Raw genomic sequence first — 25,084 nt, forward strand, 5'->3', positions numbered from 1 at the left:
TAAATTTTAATTATTTGATAATATAAAAACTTTTGTATTGCAATGCATAAAATTAATAACTAAGATATAATTAAGAGAAATAAAAGAGAAATTAAAATTAAAAATATAATAAATAACTTGATATAAAAAAGAATTTGATCTGTATGCACATTTTTTTTCTTCAATATCAACTACTTAAAATTATATAATTTTAAGATAGTTTTATAAAATATATATTTTTTTATTTTCATAAAAGAGAAAATAATAAATAATATGAAATAAAAGGAACTTAATTGATAAGAACATATCTTTTTTTTACAATATCAGCAAATTAAAAAATATTTTTAAGATAATTTTTATAAAAAAAATAAATATATTATACAGGCCGGTCAAATTTCTATCAACAAACTTGCTATAAAAGCTTGTACATACATATATCATTTATCCTATTAAAAAAAAAAACTGTATAGATAAATTCTTAACACGTCAATAAAACAGTACTCCTCAGAAGAGAACAAAACAAAATCTGAAAAGCATTTTCATGGCCTCCATGTATTCTCCCCAAGTGATTATGACGATGTTGTCGCATACATTGCTAGAGAGAGGGTGTGGAAACTAGAAAGAGAGACAAAGGTCAAACTTTGGCAACACAGACACTATATATTGGCATAGGCATAATCATTTCGTGGCAAGCAAACAACATCAGAGGTTCAGAAAGCCTCCTCGTGATTTTTCATTTCAGAATTATAAAAAGCTTTGTGTGTGCTTTTTGAGATCCATTTCAGTTCCTATCCTTGGTGATTATTATTATTTTTTTTTTCTTTTTGTCATTTGGCTACACAGCAACAGCACCTACCATAAGGTATTATCAGTGACATGTTCGGGAATTTGCAGGACTTCTCCCCTTGTCATGTCCTTTTCTCTCGATATTTTCCCCTTTCACTATGATGATTCTGTGTTCTTTTTTTTTCTGTTTGCTTAGGGGGAAAAGCTGCATGGCATGCTTTTTCCACTGTTGTTTGTTATATATCAAGTGAAGGAGAGATCGTAGCTGTGGAGCACGAATAGGGGATTCTGTGAAGACCCTTTTGGTTTGGAAGGTGGAAAGTAAAGGTCTTTGCAGAGAAGGAAAAATGGGTAGTTGTGGAAGGGAAGGTGTTGTGAGACAGTATATAAGATCAAAAGTCCCTCGTTTAAGATGGACCCCTGAACTCCACCGTTGCTTTGTTTATGCCATTGAGACTCTTGGAGGTCACCACAGTAAGTGCATTATAATGCCCCCAACCCAATTAGTTTCTTTATGCTTTCCTTCATTGTTTTTTTTTTTTTTTTTTTTTTTAACTTGATAAACTTTTAAAGGTTTAATAAAGATACACTATTTATACAAATCTTTTTACATTATCAATTAATCAAAATCACCATTTCATATTACTTAGTCAACAAATTTACAATAAATAATGATTTGTGCTTGGAGAACAGTGTCATTTACTTCGTTTTTGTATAGTCTTTTTTCTTTAAACTTAATGGGGTATATGGGGGGTGGAGGGAAGGAATAGAAAGAGAAAAAGAAATCGATAGATATAAGATGTAATGGAATAAAAAAAAAAAGTGATAGATGAGGTAGAAAAAGAAATGAAAGTGAGAATAAGTGTTTATCCAATATTTTTCTTAATTACTCTTGATTTGTTTTATATTACTATCACTATTATAGTGATATTCTCATGGAAAATCTGGATTTATTTGTGCCTTTTTTTCCTCCATATGTGTAGAGGCTACTCCTAAGCTTGTTCTTCAATTGATGGATGTTAAAGGGCTAACAATTTCACACGTCAAAAGCCATTTGCAGGTTGGTATTAAATCTGCTAACAAAATTATACACATTGATTATTTCACTCTTCTTGGTGAAAGTAACCTTATGTTCACAGCTAGCAACTCTTTTATTTGGGGTTATCCTTATTGGGTGTTTCACTTTTTCATAAACAGATGTACAGAAGCATGAAAGGTGACTCCTGCAAACAAGGTACCAAACGTTGTTAATTTGACCTTCTTTATTGCTGAACACGTGTACAACAAGTAGCTTTAGTTTCATTGATCTTCTCACGCCTCTTCAATACCCTCATCTGCATATGCTAAAGTCACACTATTAATCTACAGTTTTAAATGTATATTTTTTTTAAATAAAAAATTATAAATATGAAAATTAAAACTAGATCCTTGTACTTCTAATTATCCAATCTCTTTTCATTCTATCACTAGACTAATATAAGTTTTATGTTAATATCTGAATGATTCATTATTCAAATTAACATGATTTTTTTGACATCTTTTATTTTTATGTTAAGCCCCATAAACTCTTTGCACTTTTTTCCCTAATACACTATTTTAATGATCGAAATTTATATGGTTTTACTAATTTTAAAATGAGACTCAACGGAAAAAGACCTATATATTTAAAAAATATTACATAAATTTTACTTAAATAGAGAATGGTAGAAATTGCCTCCACAACATTTCTCTTTTGTAGGCCCAAACTTTTCCTTTTTATGGATATCAGTAAAGAGGAAAAGAAAAACAAGGACAGAGAGAACTCATCAAAATAATAGAAAAATCTCTTTCCCACTTTTTTCCTATAAAAGGAAGTGGAATAATATATATGATATAAAAATATAAGGTGTGCAAATATTTTACGTTTTTTTTAATATAAAAATTACTCTCTTCAGATCGCATTAAAACTATATCTTCCAGTATCATTTGACTTACTCATTCATTAAACTTTATTTTAACACTAACACATGCACCTTAAGTTTCAATTCTTAATTTTAAAGTGGGATAAGTTCTTCATCTTTCACTTTATAATAAATTATTCAAAAATGCTTTTCTTACACCTAATATTTTAACAGTACTGTGCCCCTGGGTTTCCTTTTTATGGTTAACTGTAAAAAAGGAAAAAAAAAAAAAAAAGAGAGGGAACTCAAATCAATAGAATTTCTCTTTTCCCATTTTTTAGTATATTTAAAGAGGAAGGTAATGCATTTTTTTAAAATTAATGGTAAAGTATCTATATACATGGTGACTTTCTAGTGAGCTCAGCAAACTGAGATAATGTTATACATCTGCTTCTGCTTAATTTTAATGATAAAATTATTAATTTTATAAAATAAATATATTTAATATTGGTTGTATCATTTATTGGTCAACACTGAACAGGGTGAAAATTCATGGTCGTTTATCCACCCTGCATATCGTACATTGAATAATGTAGAATTGATGCTTTCTGCATTGAAGGCATGCAGACTCACTAAATCGTTGTTTCCCTTATTGGTTATCGGTTGCAGTTCAAAATCGAAGCTAAAAGTTGGTCTCCATGCATGAGTTTAGGAAATTGGCAACTGCATTGCTCATTTATTAGTCCCTTTTGAATGTATAGTTGATGCCAGAATAGACAAGGGAGAATGATAAACCAATGTGCTTTTACCATCTTCTTATAATAGCAGTATTTTGATGAAACCCACAACTTTTCTGCTTTCAACATTTAAGATGGGTTCATTAAATGACCTGTGTACAAATCCAAGCCCTGTTGTTGTTAATGCATTGGAGCCCATGAATAAGCTTTTGATTGTTTTCACCAAACATTCTACTTTAATTTTCTCCTTTGTGTTGTGCTGGTTTATCTGTGACAGCTGATAGGACTTCCACCCAACATAGAAAACAATCTTTTCAGGAGCATGATGATGGATGTGTTGATGAAGTGAGTGATGTTGGTTTTCACTCTTGCTTAAAATCCATTGGAAAAGAATCTGATTCCCTCTCCACCTGCAGTAATTTCTCCTCAAAAAGGTCAGCTTAACAATATTTTTAATAAATATATATGCACAACCGGTTTAAATTTTTTTACATAATTATTTAATCACAAATTTTAAACTTTTGAATAAAAAAATTAAACTTTAATTCCTTAAAATGTTTTATTAATTAAATAAATTGTTTCTTTCATCAATTTTTTGATTCAATATTAATCTTGACTTAAATAACATGACACTTACATCTTGTTATGTGTTATTTAATTCACTAAATTAATGTGATAAATTGATGAAAGAATCAATTTATCTAACAAGGATACTTTAAGAGATCAAATTGAAGTTAAAAAAAAAAACAAGGGATTAACAAAAGTTTTATTATAATATATATTTTAAGTTTCTTAATTTTGATAAAAATAAATACTTCATACATTTATCTAATGAAGCTATTATTCAATTACAAATAGTTAAGTTTATTATTTTTCTAATTTGATGATAACCTAAACTTTTTATACTATTAAGACATAAAAATTGAACTTTTTTTTATAATTATTATCTCATAGTCACATCAAGAATTATGTATAATTTGGTTGACATAGTTAAAACTTTTACCTTGTGCCTATTAAACTCTTTCATGTTGAAATAATTTAAAACTTTTCAAAGGAGTAAAAAGTGGCAGCATGGGAAAGTAACAAAACAAAAGAGTTATCGGTTTTTGCTTGATTTTTGGCTTTTCTGTGGCAACTTTTACTTTTAAAATAAACAAAGAAAAAAAATAATCCTTAACGTTTGGATTCTCCTCAGAGCTAGAATCGAGAAGCAAAGTTTACTCTCAGGAATCCTACAATGCAGCCAAAGAATATGTGAAGCAGTTCCAAATCCATACACTACTTTTTATGATTACCTGCAGAGCATGGCTGAGCAGAAGGTAATAAAGAAGATTTGTGTTGCTTCAATGTGGCAGACTCAACCCCTTTCCACAACCTTTCCTATGCTCCCAAAGCAAGAATCAGATTTTCTCCAGGTTCTCTTCTCATACCTGCACAATCTAACTTTCTTTTTGTACTTCATTTGTCCTTGTTACTGTTTATACTAGATTTTTTTAACAAGGGTGGAGTGTGATTTGGTTTTGGACTTTATTTCAGTGTCACTTGAGATGGAACATGAAAATTTCTCACTAATACATAGGACTTCCCTTAATCACTCTCTTCACCCTAAAAGCAAAATATGAAAAAGACAGACTAGTAAAATGTTAGTTTCCCTAGTGAATATGTCAAATCAAAGCAACATGATTTTGTGTTTTGGTGGTAAAAAATGATGATGAGTATAAAACTAGGATGAGTTCTCCTCATCAAAAGCTATTATTAGTTGCTTTCAAAAATCATGATGTGAATATTTGTTTAGCTGAGAATTTAAATCATAAAAGATTAACCTCGGTTTTAGCATTATGATTTTTGTAAAATCTATTTGCTTTGCTCCCTTGACACTGCTCCTTTTGAGGATAGGTACATCTATATATAGTCATCACATGTTGTAATCAATTTTGTTATGAAGTCCACATGAGGTACTTTTTGAAAGGAAAAGAATAATTGCCATCTCACTTTTCTACATAATGTTGGACAGGTTGAGAAATTAAATGAGAAACAGGCTTTGAATGATGTTGGGAACACTTGGAGAGTACGAGAACATGATGAAGACATAGGACTAGGAGGTTGTGAGTTGTCACTGTCGATCTCATTGCCACAACCCCATCCTTCTTCTCAGAAAAGTAATGGTTCTTCTTCAGTGAGTGAGACCAGTGAGGCATTTTCATTGTGCCCTGAGATTAGCAACAAATGCATGGGCTGTTCTAGTTCTTCCAATGTCCCAAACAGGATTAATTTGGACCTATCTTTGGCCATTTGAATGTTACCTAGGATTCACAAATGAAATGTTCCATCGTATTAATCATTAAATTACTTTACTTTCTTACTCATTTTAGACTTACCATCTATATGTGCCTATTTGGTAATATGTTAGAATTAATTTTTCTTATTATAACACAATTTCATGTAAAAATTATAAATGAGATTAATTTGGGTTCAGATTTTAATTATATCACTTGAATAATATTAATTTTACCTCACCCGAAAATAAAGGTCTGCCGAACTTATATCAGCCCAAGCCCATGTTAATCAAAGCCCAATGACCCAAACCCATGTTAAATGTCTAATAGCTACGCTATAACTGAATTAGTGACATAATATTATTCGAATTATTACATCAATTTCATTCTTCAAAGATTGGTAATATTAAAAACAAAATTAGAAGTTGAATAGTAAAGACAAAGTTCTAGATTTGAGTCTTCTTACCGTTATTTTAATTTTGATTGATAAATAAATATTGAAAATAAAATAAAAGGAATCAGTTTGTTTCTTTTAATGTTTAAAAATTTACTGAATATCACAAAAATTTAAAAGATTTAATACCAAGCAAAATATCGAAGGACTAAACTAATGTTTTTTTTTTTTTTTACTTTTACTTTACAAATAAATAAATAGGGTTAATGAGTTTTATTATCATTAAATAAGTGGGTTAACAAATTAACAAGTGAGGTAGTGATGAAGTAGTGGAACAACATGAAGTATGAAGTATGAAAGAGAGAGAGAGAGAGAGAGAGATTCAGTCAAAGTATTGGGCAACAAATTCTCACCCACTTTCCATTCTTATGCTATTATTATTATTACCCTTATAGACTTAGTTACGTCACCACGCAATTCAAGTTCTCATCCTCCACTACACACTGAACCCCACCACCATCCAGATTCATTCATTTGAAGTTTTAAGTTTTAACCGCACCATACGACGTCGTTCAACGAAATGACCTCCTCGCCGACACCGAATGCCCCACACACTCCCACTCCACCGCCGACGCGCATACCACCGCCATGCGGCCTCTAGCCTCTCCGCCCTCATGTCGCCGGAATCCACCGTCCTCCACCTCCGCCGGAGCCCCTGCGCCGCCCTCCTCTTCTTCGCCCTCTCTCTCTCATGCGTCCTCCTCTTCAGAAACGCCTACTACTCTCGCTTCGCTCCTTCCAATCCCTTATCTCGCTTTTCCACTCTTCTTCTCTCCGACGATTCCCTCGCTGTCAGTTCCCTTTCCTCTCTCTCTCTGTTTCCTTGTTTTTCATTCTATGCTTCAATTTTTGGGACGCAGCGACTTCACTTAAACCATGTTTGGATACAGTCTTGGAAACGCTGAGAGCTTCTCTGATGGAATATACTATTTAATTTATTTCCTTTAGCGTTTAGGATTTGTATCCAAACATGCTTTTAATACTGATGGAATCTAACTCGTTGGAAACTCGAATGCTCCGTGATTTGGAAAGTATTTGTGTTTGGACGTGATCAAGGTTTTAAAACACGTTTCTTGATGTTGAATGGCAGACAAATGCGTCCTATATGGTGTCTGCAGTTATTTTAGCAAAATCAAGGATTGTGACGAAACTGCATCTGTAATTTAAAACCTTGATTAATTGTGTTGTTGAATTTCTCTGTTTGATTTATCATTTATGTGTGATGAGAAGTTGTTTGAGCTGGGATTGGATAAACGGACATTTGTCAGTTGGAAAAATACTTGATTGCTGGACAATTTTTATGTGATATGATCTCAAGTTTTTTTGTGAACAATGCTGTGTCCCTTTTTTCTGTGTTTGGGTATTTACTTGAGAAAGCTGGATGAGAAACGGAAGAGGGTGAAATCATGTTCTATTTCATTTTTTTTTTCTTGGAGTAGTTGAAGGTGGAGGATGGAGGAGAAACTTTATAATACTATCGAATGTTCAATGTGCATGGTTATGTAAATGGATGCACGGTTGTTTAAAAATACAGAAAACTATCCGTTTGGTCTTACAAAGCTAAATGCGTCACCACATTGATCATCAAATTAATCATTCAAAGATTTGTTGTCATTACTTTAGTTCTCCAAAGATTTTGTTGCCAAATTATTCCCTTAAATATTTATTTTTTTGGATACCATTTCTGTCTTCCTTAAGGATTGATATGGTAACATTTTAAATATCTGAATGATTAATTTGGTGACTAATTAAAGACAGACTGCTGCTTTAGAAAAATATTAATTTCCTCATTGGAAAATCTAAGACTCAGCATTTTTTAACTACTTGTTCAATTATTTTTAGATACATTAATTTTGAAATGGTGAATTTCAAATATTGACTTCTTGTAGCATATCAAATGTTAATATTGAATTGTCAGTCACTATGACAGACTGGACTGATTGCCCCTCTTGCTAGCAGAAACAGAGCTTCCATAATTTAGTTACTATTTGGTATTATGAATATAGAGAATTCAACCATGTTTGTGTTTAAACTTTAAACAGTAATTCCTTTATTTCTTAATTTAGTTTAATGAGCTAGCAAGCCTGAAAACAAGTACGTTTTACCTAGCTTATATCCTTGATTCTTTTATATCCGATGGCATCTCCATCCCTCTGGTAGATCTGTCAACATGGGGCATGTTCTTTATGTTGAATTGGGCCACCCCAACAAGCAAGGTAATCTTAAAAAGTTGGGTCAGCCCCGTGAAATATGTGGGAAAAATCAGGTTGCATTGGATTATCCTTGATGCCTTTTCAAAAATATGATATGCTTAGCCCAAATTGATGACTTTAATTATTATTGTGGTTTGTTTGTGCAATTTATCAGTGGAAGAGGCAGTCACATTCTTTGTTCTGTTTGAAATGATTCTTTTGCAGGTTAGCAATGAATATCCACTCGAAAATATTCTTAAAGAGGCTGCTATGAAAGATGGAACAGTTATCTTGACCACATTAAATGAAGCATGGGCAGCACCAAATTCTGTCATTGATCTATTCCTTGAGAGCTTTAGAATTGGAGATCGGACACGTAGACTTTTGAATCACCTAGTAATTATTGCTTTAGACCAGAAAGCATTTATGCGCTGTCAGAAAATACACCCGCATTGCTATTTGCTTGTTAGTGAAGAGATTGATTTTCATGAAGAGGCATACTTTATGACTCCTCACTACTTGAAGATGATGTGGAGACGAATAGATTTCCTACGTTCTGTTCTGGAGATGGGGTACAATTTTGTGTTCACTGTAAGTATTTGAATCACTAAGTTTTTCATGTTTACTTGGACTGACCTATAATTCTCTAGATCATGTAAACATGGAATACTTTCTAAAGTTGTGAACTATGCTAATCATTTATATTACCTAATTTTATATCCATCTGATTAGGATAAACTGTATCAGTAAATAGTTCCATTGCAGCCAAATTGATAGCTTTGCACTTATATTATTTATTTATTGTTTAGTCATGCAGTAATTTTCTTTTCAGAAAAAAATAATATTTTTTAGAGAGAAAGACTTGGATCTACAATATCTAAATTAGATACTATGTCATCTACCAGGATGCTGATATCATGTGGTTTAGAGATCCATTTCCTCGGTTTCACAGTGATGCAGATTTCCAGATAGCATGTGATCATTTCACGGGCAGCTTTGATGATATAGAGAACAGACCAAACGGAGGATTCAACTTTGTAAGGTCCAATAATAGGTCAATTGAGTTTTACAAATTTTGGTATTCTTCACAAGCAACCTATCCAGGATACCATGATCAGGATGTCCTCAATTTTATCAAGGTTGACCCTTTCATTACCGATTTAGGACTGAAGATGAAATTCTTAGATACAGCCAATTTTGGCGGGCTTTGTGAACCAAGTAGAGATTTAAATAAAGTTTGCACGATGCATGCAAATTGTTGCTACGGCATGGATAGTAAACTTCATGATCTTAGAGTTTTGCTTCAAGATTGGAAATATTATTTGACCTTACCTCCAAGTATGAAGAAATTGTCAATTATTTCCTGGAGGGTTCCTCAAAAATGCAGGTTGGTCATATACTCAAGCTTTTTCATTCAAATATTTTGATCTTGTTCTTTGTTTATCATTACTTTTATCTTTTGGTCCATTTTAGTTACCATTATTGATCCGCATTTTAGTTCTTTTCCTTTCATTAATGGGTTGTTTCTTTTCAGCCTTTATTCTCTCAAGCCTCAAGGTTCACCAGAAAAGAGTGTTGAAGATGATTGAAGTTCTAATGCCATTTGTTAATTTCTAATACATTGACGTGGAAGTTCAGCTGAAATGCAGCTGGACGAAAGGCTTTTTTTTAGTTTTTTTTTTAGGTCTGCTACTGTAGACTGTAGTCAACCAGAATGGGGCTATAGTATAGACAGCTCTGGCGGATACAAACTAAAAGAGAAAAATCAATTTTGCTAAACCATGTACTGAAGAAATATCTTTACACTCAAATTACACTTTTGCAATCTGAAAGATATAACATTCTGTTCAATTCATTGAATCTTGTTTGTGCGTTGCACATTTTTGTGCAACATTTTGTTGTATTATTCGTGGTTTCTTTTTCCAGTGTTCAACTCTACATCTTGTTTTCCCTCAAGCAATACGGAATCCAATAAATCTCACAATCCAAGTGGTATAAATAAACCAGCTGATGCGAACTATCGAAAATTATGGTGATTCATGGGCTATTCGGTTACTTACCCTACCTCATGTTTCTTTGCTTTGTAGTTTGCAGGAATTAGGGCCCCGCAGTTGTCTATTTATTCCAGCTGCACCAGGTGCAATTCTAATCGTGTATCTGACGACTTTATTTTTGTGTGTATGTATAAAAAAACACTTTCACATTTACCTTTGTTTTTCAAGTATACAAAGGGGATGTTCTTAGGCTCAGGCTCTTACACAGTCCAACTGTACTATATCTTTCTTTCTTTTCTGTAAGTATTCTGTTACAACTGTACTATACCTGGTTCCTGGTATTCTAAATCAATATCGAAATATGAGTTTCATTTAGGCTCTTTCTCTCAGTTAGAATTCTAATAACTACATTCTCCTTGTACGAGTATTGCAATATCATTATTGTGCATTTCAACTTCTCGTTTAATACATACCCTCTCCACCCTTGAAACTCCATCTCTTTTCACCTCTCTTCAATGAATTTCGCATACCACTCAACAATCCTCCAACCACTAAACATCTTAAAAGAGTTTAGTCCACAGCCATGCACTTCAATCTTCAACAGAACTAAGCAATGATCAGACAGTGTGATAAAAAAAAAAACCTCGTAATTGAAACCAATAATAGAGTTCATAAGTTATGATAAATTAATATAAATGTACCTAAAGTAAATTATAATCAGTCAATAATAAATTTCACAACCTGAGCATTTTTAAACTAAATTAAATATACCAACATTCACAAGTTATCATAAACACTAGATGTTTACGAAAAATCTCTAACACAAACTAACACAGGTAAAAATGATATCCTGTTAAGTATGATCATCTTAAACAATTACATAAATACAATATGTATGTGTAATGTCATTTTCCTTCAACTCTACTTCATATGCATATGGTATCAATTTTAACTCAAAAAATAGTTTATCAGTGGATGCCTAGCAATGAATAAGTGTCATGTACCAATGTCTTATATTTTCATCACGCCACATTAGAATTATGTCCTCTAGTAACTAGTTTAGGTTACACAACTTTTGAAGTACACTCCAACTTCATGGGATCAATGAGTCATTAGAGTTTCTGAACTATGTATGATCATCCACACACTTTATCTTTTAGTATAAATATCACATACCCTCACACACACACTATCTCACACATATCTTTTAGTACACACTTACTTTATCTTTTAGTATAAATATCACATACACTTACACACACATTTTTTTTTTAATCTTTTAGTATAAGTATATATGCCAAACCAACTAGTGGTTCTATTTGGCTTTTTTGGTTCTATTTGATTTTTTTTTAATTTTCATAATCTGCACACACACACTTTATCTTTTAGTATAAATATATATGTCAAACCGCTACCTAGCATTTCTATTTGGTTTTTTATTTCCCTGAACCGCGAGGTTATAAAACTATAAGTTACTAAATTGTAATATTGATACGCATCTAGAAAATATATCAATTGTCGTAGGTAGTAAATTTAGTAGAAATTCAAATTATAAAATCTATAGGAACTTGAATTATAATTGTTTAATTATATGTAGTACTAGATGAATTAAAGGAATTTAAAAATGTTTAACGTGAAGTATAAAAATTTATAGAATGATAAACATGAAAAGCATGTAACAAAAAAATGAATTTAATTTTAGATAATAAAAAAATAGGCAGAGATTGATTTCACCAACCTTTCCCATGTAAATCCCCTCTAATTATCATTTAATATTAGAAAATATATAATTAGTTCAATAGCCCTCAAATATATTTAAACCTTAATTTTTTAAGCGAGAAACTCTAGTTTATTTAAGAAAAACCTCACATCCTTGATAAATTTTGTTAAGCAACACGTGTTAAGGTCAGGGACCTAAAGATTGACTGATAAGACTTACCTCAATTCTTAGGAAATAAGTGTTATCAATTTTTTATCTAGATCGTAATTCTAAAAGGATTTTTCAACCACAATTAAAATTATAAAATCATGCATTAGTCAAAGCAAACATTAAGTATAAAGTAAAATGATTAATTGAATAAAAAGAATGTATTGAATGAGAACAAGAAAGATTACATGAGTACAACAATTATACCAATCGTTAACAATAGACAATTTAGTTACTCATAACTAAGGATTACACGAGAAGAGGGATATTTGATCGACCTATGACTACAAGAACGCTCTCACAAGAAATCTCTTTAATATCTCTAAAATTGTGTTCGAAAAAGTATTGATTGATAAAGACCTCTTAGAGACTCTATTTTTATAATATTTTCTAATAGACTTTTAAGTTAAATATGGCTTGCACTAAGCAAATTTCACTTGCTCTAAGCGAGTTCTCTTGTCGCTATAAGCGAACTGTCTTGTCGCTTTAAGCAAGCTAACTCTAAGCAAGTTGTCTTGTCACTCAAAGCGAGTTGTTGGGTTGTCCCACTCAAAGTGTCTATGTAGCTTAGAGTGATAGTTTCCCTTTTAGATTTGTAGCTTTCAAATTATATTCTTCCCGTGTCACATCTCAACAATGAAAAACATTAAAAATGTGTAATATTTAAATAAAAAAATCTTAAAATAAAATTAATTCTTGACTAAGTGTTGTAACCAAAAACAAGATTTAGAAGTATAAAATATATTAATAATTTTCTAAAAATCAGCAGATTAATGATGATGAACAAATATCAAATAAGCCAATTTAAAATCCAAAAAAATCATAACATCAAAAAGCAAATAATGAATATTTCATATTCACTTACCTCAAATTCACCAACACTTCTAATCTTTGAAAAATCTGCTCCACCAAAACATCATCTGAAGAACATAGCAATGAAAAATCTTAATGAAATATTATAAAAAGTAAAAATAGGGAATCAAAATGGATACGAGTCAAAAACTCATCTTAAATAGTCACAAATCAATCGAAGAAAAGCATAGAGAAGAGAAGTTTAAAGAGGCTCTTGAGAAATCACTGACCATAAATTGGAGACTCATGTTCACGAATGGTAACAATAAAGAATTTTGAGCGAGGAAGAAACAGAGCCGATTGTGACATTTCATAGACCTTAAGTAAAACAATAAATTTGGATCTTTATATATAAATAATAATATTTAAAATGTAAATATTTATAATATAAAAATATATATAATTTAATTGAGGCTTAATATATGATTTGATTTATGAATTCTTTTAAGAATTTTTAATTAGGTCTTAAATTATAAAAAAAATATAATTTAGTATTTCATATTTTTATAATTTAGTCCTTACAATTAGAGATTAGTTTATAATCCATGATATTTAATTTGACATAATTTTTTTTTTATATTCTTGCATTCAAACAACTGTATTAAATTATCACTCAATATCATCATTAATTTGTATTAGGTTTTAAATTTCATTGATTAAAATTTTCTATTATACTCAAATTATTATGATCAAAGAGACCAATTTTTTTTTAACTAGATTAAAATCCGTTAGACATGTACGATTATATATGATAATAATTTGTGGTAACTCTACAAATATAACGACTCGCCATGGTTCTATACTTAGTGAAATCACACTAATATGCTAGTGAACTAAGAAAAGATATTAAACTAGATAACATCACCTTAGTACCGGTCAAGTACAAACAACAGCTACCCAATAAGGTAACTTTGATACTAGGACAAAACTCCTCATCTCGCAACGGACACCACATCTCCAAGCTAGCCCTGATTTGCTCCCATACACAGTATGATCATTGCAGTCCAACCACATGGAAATAGAAGGGTAAGGTAGAGTTCAATAAACAACCATACAAGTATAGAATAAAAATCTATATTATACATTCATATAATCAAGTCCCAAAGGAACTCCCATCTCAATCAATCATCAATTCATCAAACATGAAGTCAACACCACACACTTCATCGTACTAGAGATCATGCAACAATAACAACTCATGACAGATATCAATGCATATCAATCATCTAACGCGTCATCACGCGTATATCTAAGAGATCTCCATAACAGCAGAGCAGTGTAAGTGACATCCCAATCCTACCAAAATCACCCCAACCGTTTTCACGCCCAATGCGTCTGCTTGGTCACAGCTAAACAGGATATAAATCCTCACTCAGGTTTACTCGGATGATGCCCCTTGCACACTTGGAAGTCCGGTTCCACCGTCAGGTATAGCACAACTGGGTACAGGCTTACCACGACCTTGGCATGCATTACCAAGTCACTTGTTGAGTTTACCCACCGATTATCTGCAAGGAACCATGCACCTTCCCCAATACTTGGTTAAGGGAATAACCCTCGACCTCATACTCCGCTCCAACACTAGCTAAGGACTTAGAGGAGACTCACCCAAACTAGTGGCCTATCCAAGCACCACTCTCAGCCCAAAACCAGTGGCTTATCTAAGCACCACTCTCATTTATATTAGTGGCCTATCCAAGCACCACTCTTAAGAGACTCTATGTGAGCTCTTCCAATTCGAAAACATTTTCCCTCTCCTTAAGTCCTAGGCTAGACACATGCCATAAGACATCACATGCAATAATGCATCATACATCATACATGACCAAACCACCATCATGATCAATAATCATACTCATATGAACATATACTCATGTCATATCATATTTAAACATTCATACATATTATTACCAAGCATACATATGAATAATACATCACCATACATCATATATCATACATACATGATCAAGTCTTCAACTTTAAACATGCATAAGCATCATTCCCAAATTAACAGCATTAAACATACTCACGCCCGGCGCAGCCAGCTTGCGCCTGGCCTAATCCCAACCCGAGAGTTCTAAAACTCATCCACGTCCGGCGTCTTTGAGACAAAGACTCATAGGAGTCTCCACGCCTGCTGTAGCCCCCATGCGTTTGGCACCATCCAAACAGAGACATCTAGAGGTCTCCACGCCCAACGCACTCACCCTGCGCCCGGCGCCATAACAGTAAAACACCCACCAAGCCACTGTCTAATATCGTGCCCGACGTGGTTCTCCTCACGCTCGGCGTGAATTCATCCAAAGACTCCCATTTATAATCGCACCCGACGCGAATAACCTCGTGCCTTGCGTGATCAATAAATGGTAGCTATGATGAATGCACGCCTGTCGCCAAGAACATGCGCCCGACATAAATTCATATAGTAGCCCCACAAACCTAGAATTTCACCTCAAAACTTGAAAATCAGAAGATTTCAACCACATGCAAATCCATGAAAACAATGCATAGACTTCACACAATTCAAAAACGTTCTCAGATTCAACATGCACCCACCCGATGCATCAAATCACCAAAAACACTATTTTGCCCAAAACCCCAAAATGAGCAATTTAACCCTTGATTCTCAAAATTCATGCATTAATTGAGTTTCTAAACTCACATGCAACCAAACAAACTACATTCTAGCTTCCCTCACCTGAAAATTGGCTCAAGATAGCCAAGAACTAAGAAGAAGAAGAATTTTCTCCTGAAGCTTGACCCGCGGACTTCAACCCACCAATAGCAAGCTTCCTAGCCTGAATTCTAAGAGAAGACAAAAGAGATTAGTAATCTAGAAGAGAAGAGGAATCAAATAGAGAAATTTGGGAGAAAGGAGCTCACAAACCCAAAGTCCTTCTCTCTAAAACTTTTCTCTAAGTTTCTTTGAGAATGAACTTATGAAGTTCCCTTCTCAGAGAAACCCTTATATACTCTTCTCTCTAGAGTCAACTAAACTCTAAAATCTACTCACTACGTTACAACAAATATAAAGATATAAAAAATGTCATATTTCACAGAATGTAAACAGATATCTAGTTTGACTAAATTACAAAAAAAAAAAAAGTGAATGACTCAATTGCATTTTTTTTAGTTTAAAGACTTAATAAAAAATTTCATAAACTTCATATACCAAACAATGTATTAAACTTTTAATAGAATACAACATGTTTTATTACATTAAAGAAACAACAATGTTAACAATCTAAAATAGATATACTAATATATTTTTATTCAATTTACTTTTAGACAATAATATATTATAAAATATTATATAAATAACTTAAAGACTAAAAGTAATGCATCTCCAAATTAAAAGGACAAAAATAATTGAAAAGCTAGAATCAAAGTTGAAAAATTTTAGAAGATCAAAAATATAATTTAAAATTTTATAAATACAATGCATAAAAAATTAACAAAAAATTATAATTGTATCACTTCATATTTTAAATATAAAAATAAAAATATATAAAATATGATAATTTTAATTTATTTTTAAAAATAATATAAAATAGTATAAAAATTATAATAAAATTGTATAAGTTTTTTTTTTTAAAAAAAAAAATGGGCCCTCTTGATTATGAACACTGGGCAATCGCCTCTATCTAGGATTTGATTATTTTTGTATTTAAGTTCTTAACTCTTTTTTTACTTTTATTCTTTTAATAATAATAATAATAATAATAATAATAATAATAATAATAATAATAAGAGTTTTAATTAAATTAGCCACGTGGTGACATGAAGAGTTGGTAGGAGCATAAACAGGTAGTTTTTTTCGTTGAATATTTAATTGTTTAGGTGGTTCAAATAACCTCTAATAAATTATTGAAAAAAAATCGTTTGAACTTTAAATCATAATTTTTAATGTGTAATAGTTGTATTTCTCAAAAGAGAGAAGTGTAATTTTTTCTTTTATTTTTGAGGTACGGGTCTTAAACAAATAATATAACATCACATATTTTTAACTAATTTTTAAATAATATATTTTTTAAAAAAGTCAAATCAAACCAAATCATTAAAAAATTGTTTGATTTAGTTAAAATTTTATAATACATTTAAAGTAAATCAAACTGAATTCGATTTTTTTTTTTTTTAGTTTACTTTTAAACTTAAAATTGAACGGAATCACGTTGCAAATACCCTTACTACATATAACCATGCCGTTATGAGACAAGTGTGAGGTTTCACTCAAGAAGGTGTTTAACAGGATAGGATGTTACATGTGTTCATTCCACTTAATTCACATCATTATTATTGTTCATAGATAATTATGTTTGGGTTCAATTTCTAGATTTGTATGCATGGATTAATATATGTCAGGAGAAATGAGGCTAATTTAAAACAGAATTTATTGAAGAGAAAATAAATTGTCAGATTTCCAAATTTAAGCACTAGATTAAACCATAAAAACAAGAGAAAGAAGAGGAGAGTCCAACACGCTTTCTTATTCACAAGATTACTCAAATAAATACTTCTTAAACTAGAGATAGATTACTCAAATCATTACATATAAGTAAAGTAAGTATCGTATTCGTTTGGTTGCTACCACATATTCTGTCCATCCTTGACGCCCACTCTCCTACACTCCTCCTCCTATTGTTATTCATGATTCATCATATCATCTCTCTAGAAAAATAAAAATAACGTGTGACATTTTTTTAATGTATTATATAAAAGAAGCATATTATTTTCTATAAGTTATGAACGAAAAAAAAAACAAAAAAAAGGCATATTTTTTACTCATAAAAATTGAATATAGATATTAAAAAAGTTTACAACCCATACCCTCAACTAATTAAGTTAGATGCCTTGATGAAAAGAGACATATAACATGAGAGAAATTTTATTATAATGAAAGTGTGAGAACTAAATTTGAAATATATATATATATATATATATATATATATATATATATATAAAGAATTACTCCAAGAATAAGTCTACTTAAATTTATTTCATTTAATAACTCATATTTTACATTAAATTTTAACGATCTAACCATTAAATTAAAAAAAATTAATGCATAGAGTTGGCAAATATTTAAGAAATTTGAAAATTATTTGATATTTTGATTCATTAATTCAAATTGACGGATAATTATAAAATATTTTATCCATTAATTTAGAGTTATATGATGAAATATCAAATAGTTTTCAATTTTTTTAAATTTTATAAACTTAATTTATGCATTAAGAACTTTGTATTCACCGATTAGATTGTTAAAATTTGATGTAAAATATGAGTTATTGAGTGAAGTAAATTTAAGTAAACGTACTCTAAAAATAAATGAATTTCTCCCCTCTATATATATATATATATAAAAGATTCTTTTATTTGAAATTAAGATTAAAATTATTTAATATTATATAAATATTTTAAAAAGTCATATGATTTTATCTTTTAATATATCTTAATATTCCATTGTTTGATTCAATGATCACTACTCTTCTTAGTCTTTGAAAAGAAAATTGACATGTTGGTAACTGGTAGAGGAATCTAGCTAGGTTGGACTAGATAAAGGAGGTATCTCCTTAATTGATCTTTCAACTGCATCTTCTTGTCTTTATTAAACAATAATAATGTAGTTAGTGTTCAGCTTTGAATTTTATTATCAGTACCCGGAATTTTGTTGCCACAATACAAACGTTTCAAATATCCCACATATAAATTTATCTAGAAATTAAGAAACATAGGGCATTAGTTAGGTAACGAATTTTCTTTCCCTTCATTAGTTTATTCGTCCGGTAAGTCTTCACTATATATAACAAAAAGTGACCACGTAACAAAATGAAACTATATGGTGGAAATTTTCACACAAAAAAAATGGTGGAAAACTTTTTGGTGCTTAAAGTCTAAAAGATTAAAGATGGGAATACGTATCTTGATTTTTTCCTTTTTGCTGTGTGGCTTGTGGATTTCTATAAGCCAAAATGTGATAAAGCAAATATACGAATAATATAATGGGAATCACTTGCAACACACAACCTAATAATAATCGGAATCACTTTCAATGACACTTAGTCAAGTGATTGAAAGAGAGGCATCTAATAGTTCTTCAAATAAATGGTTTACAACTCAGAAATCAAGCAATACTAAAATTGCAAATCCACATAGCTTACATGAATCAGAAAATTTCAGTTTTCCAAAATACCTAATTTTATCGAAAAGCAAATAACCCATTCTATTGCCCTAAGGAAAACCTTGACTTTGGTGTTTGGGTGTCGAATATTATTGTTTTCATCTAACAACAACTTCGCAGAAACCTCAATTTATTGGCTCCATTGGGAATCAAAACCATATATTGGGCCCTATATTATTCTAATGCTGGCTTTCCAAGAAACATATATATAGCCCCTAGAAAATTGCTTCAAACATGATAGGGTTATTTTATGGTACTTGTCTGAGAGGATATTTTATGAATTATTTTTATAAGGTTATTACACAAACATAGTCCACAATGATGGAGTTATTTTTATGGTATTTGTCTGAGAGAATATTTTATGAAATATTTTTATAAGGTTATTACACAAACATACTCCACAATGATGAGATATTGTCCGCTTTGAGCCTTAGCCCTCACGGTTTTGCTTTTGGTCATTACCCAAAAGGCCTCTCAATCATTGAAGTATGTTTGTATTATATAAGTTGTTATTTGTTGTATTATTTTATCGATGTGGGACTTGTTTGAATCCCAACAAAACATTACGTGTCATCCGTGTATGAACAAGGAACAATAATTAATTACCCTCCCTCTGTATATCCTTTTTTGAGGGCTGTATTTCAGTTTGAGAAAAATAATTAATTTGAATAAAATTGAAAAATTATCGATAAATCTGAGTTAAGTTATCCTAGTTAAAAGTATATATATTAGTTACTTCAATTTGAGTTAAATTTGTCTTTATATAGAGATAATTATACTTAACTTCATCATATTACTTTATTAGTTTTAAAAGTATTATGTGCATGACGCATACATAAAATTGAAATGGTACTTCTCGAAAAAAAATTTGAAAAGTAGTTTATAAATTTTTATAGGTGATGTTATTTTTTTCCTTAAATAATTAGTTAAAATGTTGGAAAATGCTTAAGTTCTTGTATTTTGAGAGAATGGATGATGATGATGATTATTGTTGTGATGTATGATTCATCCAATGTCAAAAAGTATATTTTAACCCAGGAAAAATATGCGTTTTTTTTTGGATTGGAAAGGAAACAATGTAAATGTATTAAATAAAAAATATTACGTGATATCCACACATTTATGTACGAGAAATATATAATCTATTAAGTTATAAATGAAATCATTTACTTTTGATTTTTGAAGAACGACTACTTTTCGAGGTTTACTTTTTTTCTTCTAATGTATTTTTGTTATTGAGTTAAATATATATTTTTAGACTCTTAAATATGAGATGAATTCATTTTTTATTTTTCAAATTTTAAATTGATTTTTTAATCTTGTAATTTGAAGAAATAAATATTCAGTCCCTTTATCCAACGTCATTAGTGAATCTACAACGTAAAATTTACTTATTACTAATTAAAATTGCCACATATAAAACCTATGCTTCTATCCTTCTTAGTAAAACTAAAACTTCACATAAAACACAATTGATTGAAGTTCTGACTAACATGACTTTATTAATGATGTTGTAAGTGGTTCTGAAGGATTAATATATTATATATATATATATATATATATATATATATATATATATATATAATGACTAAAAAAATTTCACTTAAAATTTGGAGGACAAAAGCAAACTTTCTCCAATTTAAGAGATTAAATTTAGAAACGTATTTAAGTGTTTTCGTCTTCTTAAATACCATTGTTCAAATTTAATAATTCTTAGTTTGAATTTTGATATATTAAATTAGTAAATATGAATATGATATCTTAATTAAAATAGTTTGTTTATGTAATTTTCTCTTCAATTTTGAAAACCTTATCGTTAAGAGTTAATATTGTGACACTCCCCCAATATCCACTTGTAGTTATTAATATAAAATTCACGAAACAAAGGAAAACTGTAGAATTTTCAAATATCTTTCTCAAAAGGTGATGATATAAAAACACATGGTAACTAAAAGTTCATCTTAACTTAAAGGAAAACATAAAGCAATAAATAAATTTTTGGCACTCTAAAGGCCATACAAATGTTTAAAAAAACTAAAGATATGAAATGTATATATATATATATAATGATTCAAAACATAATAAAGTTAGACCTAAGCTTCAATGTCACATCTAACAAAGTAAGATACCCAATTCCAACATAAGTTAAGGCTTAATCCTCTTCTCTAGTATCAACATCAAATTGATCTTCACTTGCAAGTACATTCAACACAATCACAAATAAAATAGATAGAGGTTGGGAAGGTAAAACACAACAAAATATATATGTACTACAAAAAAAAAATTGTCTTGTAGTGACACATTTTATGGTGACACAATACTTGTCACTAAAACTTCTTTTATACACAATTGTATTCACATTATTGTCAAAAGTGTAGGTATAGATTGTATTAACACATAATATATGTTGTTTAATGTCATTTAAAATCAACACTAAAATTATGTATATATATGTTATATAGATTTATCGCTGCATATATATTGTATTTATAGTGATACTTTTATATGTTACTATATGTAACATTTCTTATAGTGAAAATAATTATAGCAACATAAGAAATTATAACTATAAACATAGTAGGACAATTTTTCATGCTATGCAATGTTCTCTCTAGAATCTAGTGCAATTATGCATGTGATGCCAAGTTCAAAATCTCATTTCACACATATAGAATAACCTAGAAGTGAATCGTTGTCTACGAATCACCACGACATGGGTATAACACTCCAAGTTTTTCTAAATAAATTAATACAAGGTTTTAATTAATTAATTAAGGGAGTTTTCTGATAAATAATGCACTTAATTTCACTACAAGAAATGTTATATATAGTGACATAATAAAAATATCACTATAAATATAATATATGTAGATATAAATCTATTTGGCATATATTTATATATAATTTTAGTGTATTTTAATGAGATTCAACAACATATATCTTATATCACTATAACTTATTCCTATAGTGTAGGTAAAAATAGTTTCTAGTGGTAAGTTGTAGGTTATTTTGAAAATATTTTTATTTTATTTATATAAAAAGAAGACAAAGGTAGGAACAATTTTATAAATGGGGGTTGTGAGCATATTAGGGTTACACTTTTTATTTTCATGCCTACACTCCACCCTTTGTGTTCTAATGAAACTGAGGAATTGTAGGAAGATCTATAAGATAATCATCCCGAAGGAGTGCATTTGTTTACAATTTCTTATTAAGGTAAGAGAGAGTGAGTAATCTCACTCTAGGATGTGGGATATGTAACATCCCAGTTTTCAAAAAATTTATTATTATTGTTATTATATGGTATTTAGTCATAATTATTTTAATAATTATAGAGGAATATTATTTTGTACATTTTAAATAATTATTGTTTTGGATAATTATTTTGTACGTATTAAATAAGTATTTTTATTAGCATTTTAAATAAATATTTATATGTTTTAAGAGAAGGTTGATTTTATATGATATTTTGTTATTGATATTATATTATTATATTTTGGGTCAAAAATATATTATTATTATAGAGGAAAAATATTTTATAATATACATGTATTTATTTTATTTAATTATTTTGAGGAAAAAGAGAAGTGGGTTAGAAGAGAAAGAAAATGGGTTGGGTTGACCCAGCCCAATGAATTAATTTTAAGAAAGGAGTCAGGTAGCGTTAACCCTATTTGCCTCATTTGCGTTCTGAAGGGTTAGGAAAAAAAAAAAGAGAAACAAAGAGCTCTAAGGAAGAGTACTCAGGAACGATCTTAGATCACACCAAGACCATTCGTCTTCTGCTCATCCAGGTAAGGGGGAGTGAGAAACCTCGTTCTGGGTGTGGGAATATATGTTGGGTAGTGAGATTGGCCCCCAATCCTGTGTTTGTTGTAGTTGTTGCATGCTCATGTATGAGGAGTTTTTCCCAATTGTATCTGTTTCGCCTATTATTTTTCTTATATGTAATTAATCGTATGATTTGAGATCTCTATGGGTTCCTATGAGAAACCCTAAGGGAATGCATTGGTGATTGTAAGAGGAGATGGTTTGAAGAGGTAATTGTATGAGTTAATTGTATTATTTTAAATGTTTATTGTATGAATTAGAGTGCTCTGTGGGTTCCTTTGGGAACCCTATGAGAAACAGACAAAATATGAATATTTTCTGTTTTACTTTCTGATTGTTCTGATGTATTCTGTCAAGAATGATATTCAATTTGAATCTGTTGTCTATTTTATTGGATATATAACAAATATATATACCCGTGCAGGCAACACCATTTGCGTGTTGTTTCCAGATAATGCCACCGCATTATCTTATGACAGCTATTATACCTACGTATAATTTACACCTAAATATATGCAAATATATGACTGATTACATGACTTGTGCATAATCAAATAATATCCCAATATAATAGGCTAAATATCAGTGTGCCCATAATCAAATAATATCGCAATATAATGGGCTAAATATCAGCTTAACACCCCCCCTCAAGTTGGTGCATGCAAATTTTGGATGCCTAACTTGCGAAGAAAACTATCAAACTGTTTCTTGCCTAGTGCTTTGGTGAGAATATCAGCCAATTGAGTAGTGGTAGGTACATGTTGAGTAATGATGTTGCCGTGTAATAGTTCATTACGAATAAAATGGCAATCGACTTCAATGTGTTTAGTACGTTCATGGAAAACTTGATTGGCAGCAATATGAAGGGCAGCTTGACTATCACAATAGAGTCTCATAGGTCGTGGATGATCGATACCGAGCGATGAAAGGAGAGCTTTAAGCCATTTGAGTTCGCAAGTAGTAGTGGCCATGGAGTGATACTCTGCTTCAGCGGAAGAGCGAGATACGATGTGTTGCTTCTTAGTCTTCCAAGATATAGGAGATTGCCCAAGAAAGACAATCCATCCAGTAAGGGAACGTCTGGTTAAGGGGCAACTAGCCCAATCAGAGTCACACCAACCATACAGTTGAAGATCACAATTGCTTTGTAAGATAATACCTTGCCCGGGGTGACCTTTGAGATAGCGAACAACACGAAGGGCAGCATCCCAATGTGCTTGCAATGGGTTTTGCATGAATTGAGCAAGTATGTGAACACAATAAGAAAGTTCAGGTCTTGTGACGGTGAGATAGATTAAACGTCCAATCAGACGGCGATAACGTTCAGGATCCGAGATAGGGGTGTCAGTGGTCAACGCAAGATTATGATTTTGTTCCAAAGGGAAACCAACTGGTTTAGCCCCTAAGAGACCACATTCAGAAATGATGTCAAGGGTGTATTTGCATTGGCACAAAAAAATCCCGGTAGGACTACGGGCCACCTCAATGCCCAGGAAATACTTTAAGGGGCCAAGATCTTTCATGTGAAAACAAATGCTCAAGTAGGCTTTGAACGCCATGATAGCTTTACTATGATTTCCAGCAACAACAAGATCATCGACATAAACTAGCACATGAAGCCAAACAGAACCACGATTCAGAGAAAAAAAAGAATAGTCAGAAGATGATTGAGTAAACCCATACCGTAACAAAGCGGTTCTAAACTTAGCAAACCAACATCTGGGGGCTTGTTTTAATCCATACAAGGACTTGTGTAATTTGCAAACTTGATTGGAAGCTGTACTGTGAAAACCGGGAGGCAGCTTCATATAGACATCTTCATCAAGGTCACCATGTAGAAAAGCATTATGGACATCCATTTGGTGAAGTTCCCATTGTTTAGCAGCTGCAACAGCCAGGAGTGTATGAACAGTAACCATTTTTGCAACGGGAGCAAAGGTTTCATGATAATCTAGTCCTTCAACTTGTTTATTTCCCAAAATAACAAGTCAAGCT

At 31.0% G+C, this 25,084-nt stretch overlaps 2 protein-coding genes across 5 annotated transcripts; both read left to right on the forward strand.

Annotated features, from left to right (window-relative positions):
* Positions 1-491: 491 nt before the first annotated feature.
* On the forward strand, positions 492-5,865 carry LOC109790538 (uncharacterized). Of its 3 annotated transcripts, XM_020349723.3 has the most exons (8): positions 492-687; positions 823-841; positions 962-1,239; positions 1,749-1,825; positions 1,963-1,999; positions 3,660-3,816; positions 4,578-4,797; positions 5,397-5,865. In XM_020349723.3, exons 3-8 carry the CDS (start codon positions 1,113-1,115, stop codon positions 5,676-5,678), a joined length of 900 nt encoding a protein of 299 aa, XP_020205312.1. In that variant the 5' UTR covers positions 492-687; positions 823-841; positions 962-1,112; the 3' UTR covers positions 5,679-5,865. The 3 variants fall into 3 exon arrangements, with proteins under 3 accessions (XP_020205312.1, XP_082922581.1, XP_029125520.1); XM_083066455.1 differs by having other exon boundaries at positions 492-841; XM_029269687.2 differs by lacking the exon at positions 823-841.
* Positions 5,866-6,424: 559 nt separating this feature from the next.
* LOC109790539 (Nucleotide-diphospho-sugar transferase family protein) lies at positions 6,425-10,164 on the forward strand. Of its 2 annotated transcripts, none has more exons than XM_020349724.3 (4): positions 6,425-6,903; positions 8,530-8,895; positions 9,210-9,691; positions 9,839-10,164. In XM_020349724.3, exons 1-4 carry the CDS (start codon positions 6,655-6,657, stop codon positions 9,891-9,893), a joined length of 1,152 nt encoding a protein of 383 aa, XP_020205313.1. In that variant the 5' UTR covers positions 6,425-6,654; the 3' UTR covers positions 9,894-10,164. The 2 variants fall into 2 exon arrangements, with proteins under 2 accessions (XP_020205313.1, XP_082922580.1); XM_083066454.1 differs by lacking the exon at positions 6,425-6,903 and adding an exon at positions 6,937-8,328.
* The last annotated feature ends 14,920 nt before the right edge of the window (positions 10,165-25,084 follow it).

Source organism: Cajanus cajan, chromosome 11 (genome assembly GCF_000230855.2).
Source record: "Cajanus cajan strain Asha chromosome 11, NIPB_CcT2T_4, whole genome shotgun sequence".
NCBI lineage: Eukaryota > Viridiplantae > Streptophyta > Magnoliopsida > Fabales > Fabaceae > Cajanus > Cajanus cajan.

What these genes read in the sequence shown, in the direction of transcription:
- LOC109790538 (XM_083066455.1), top strand. Translation starts at nt 1,113, where the DNA reads ATGGGTAGTTGTGGAAGGGAAGGTGTTGTGAGACAGTATATAAGATCA. An exon ending in AGGTGACTCCTGCAAACAAG is followed by an intron (nt 2,000 to 3,659) that starts GTACCAAACGTT and finishes TATCTGTGACAG; the next exon opens with CTGATAGGACTTCCACCCAA. An exon ending in AGTAATTTCTCCTCAAAAAG is followed by an intron (nt 3,817 to 4,577) that starts GTCAGCTTAACA and finishes GATTCTCCTCAG; the next exon opens with AGCTAGAATCGAGAAGCAAA.
- LOC109790539 (XM_020349724.3), top strand. Translation starts at nt 6,655, where the DNA reads ATGCCCCACACACTCCCACTCCACCGCCGACGCGCATACCACCGCCAT. An exon ending in TCTCCGACGATTCCCTCGCT is followed by an intron (nt 6,904 to 8,529) that starts GTCAGTTCCCTT and finishes ATTCTTTTGCAG; the next exon opens with GTTAGCAATGAATATCCACT. An exon ending in GGTACAATTTTGTGTTCACT is followed by an intron (nt 8,896 to 9,209) that starts GTAAGTATTTGA and finishes GTCATCTACCAG; the next exon opens with GATGCTGATATCATGTGGTT.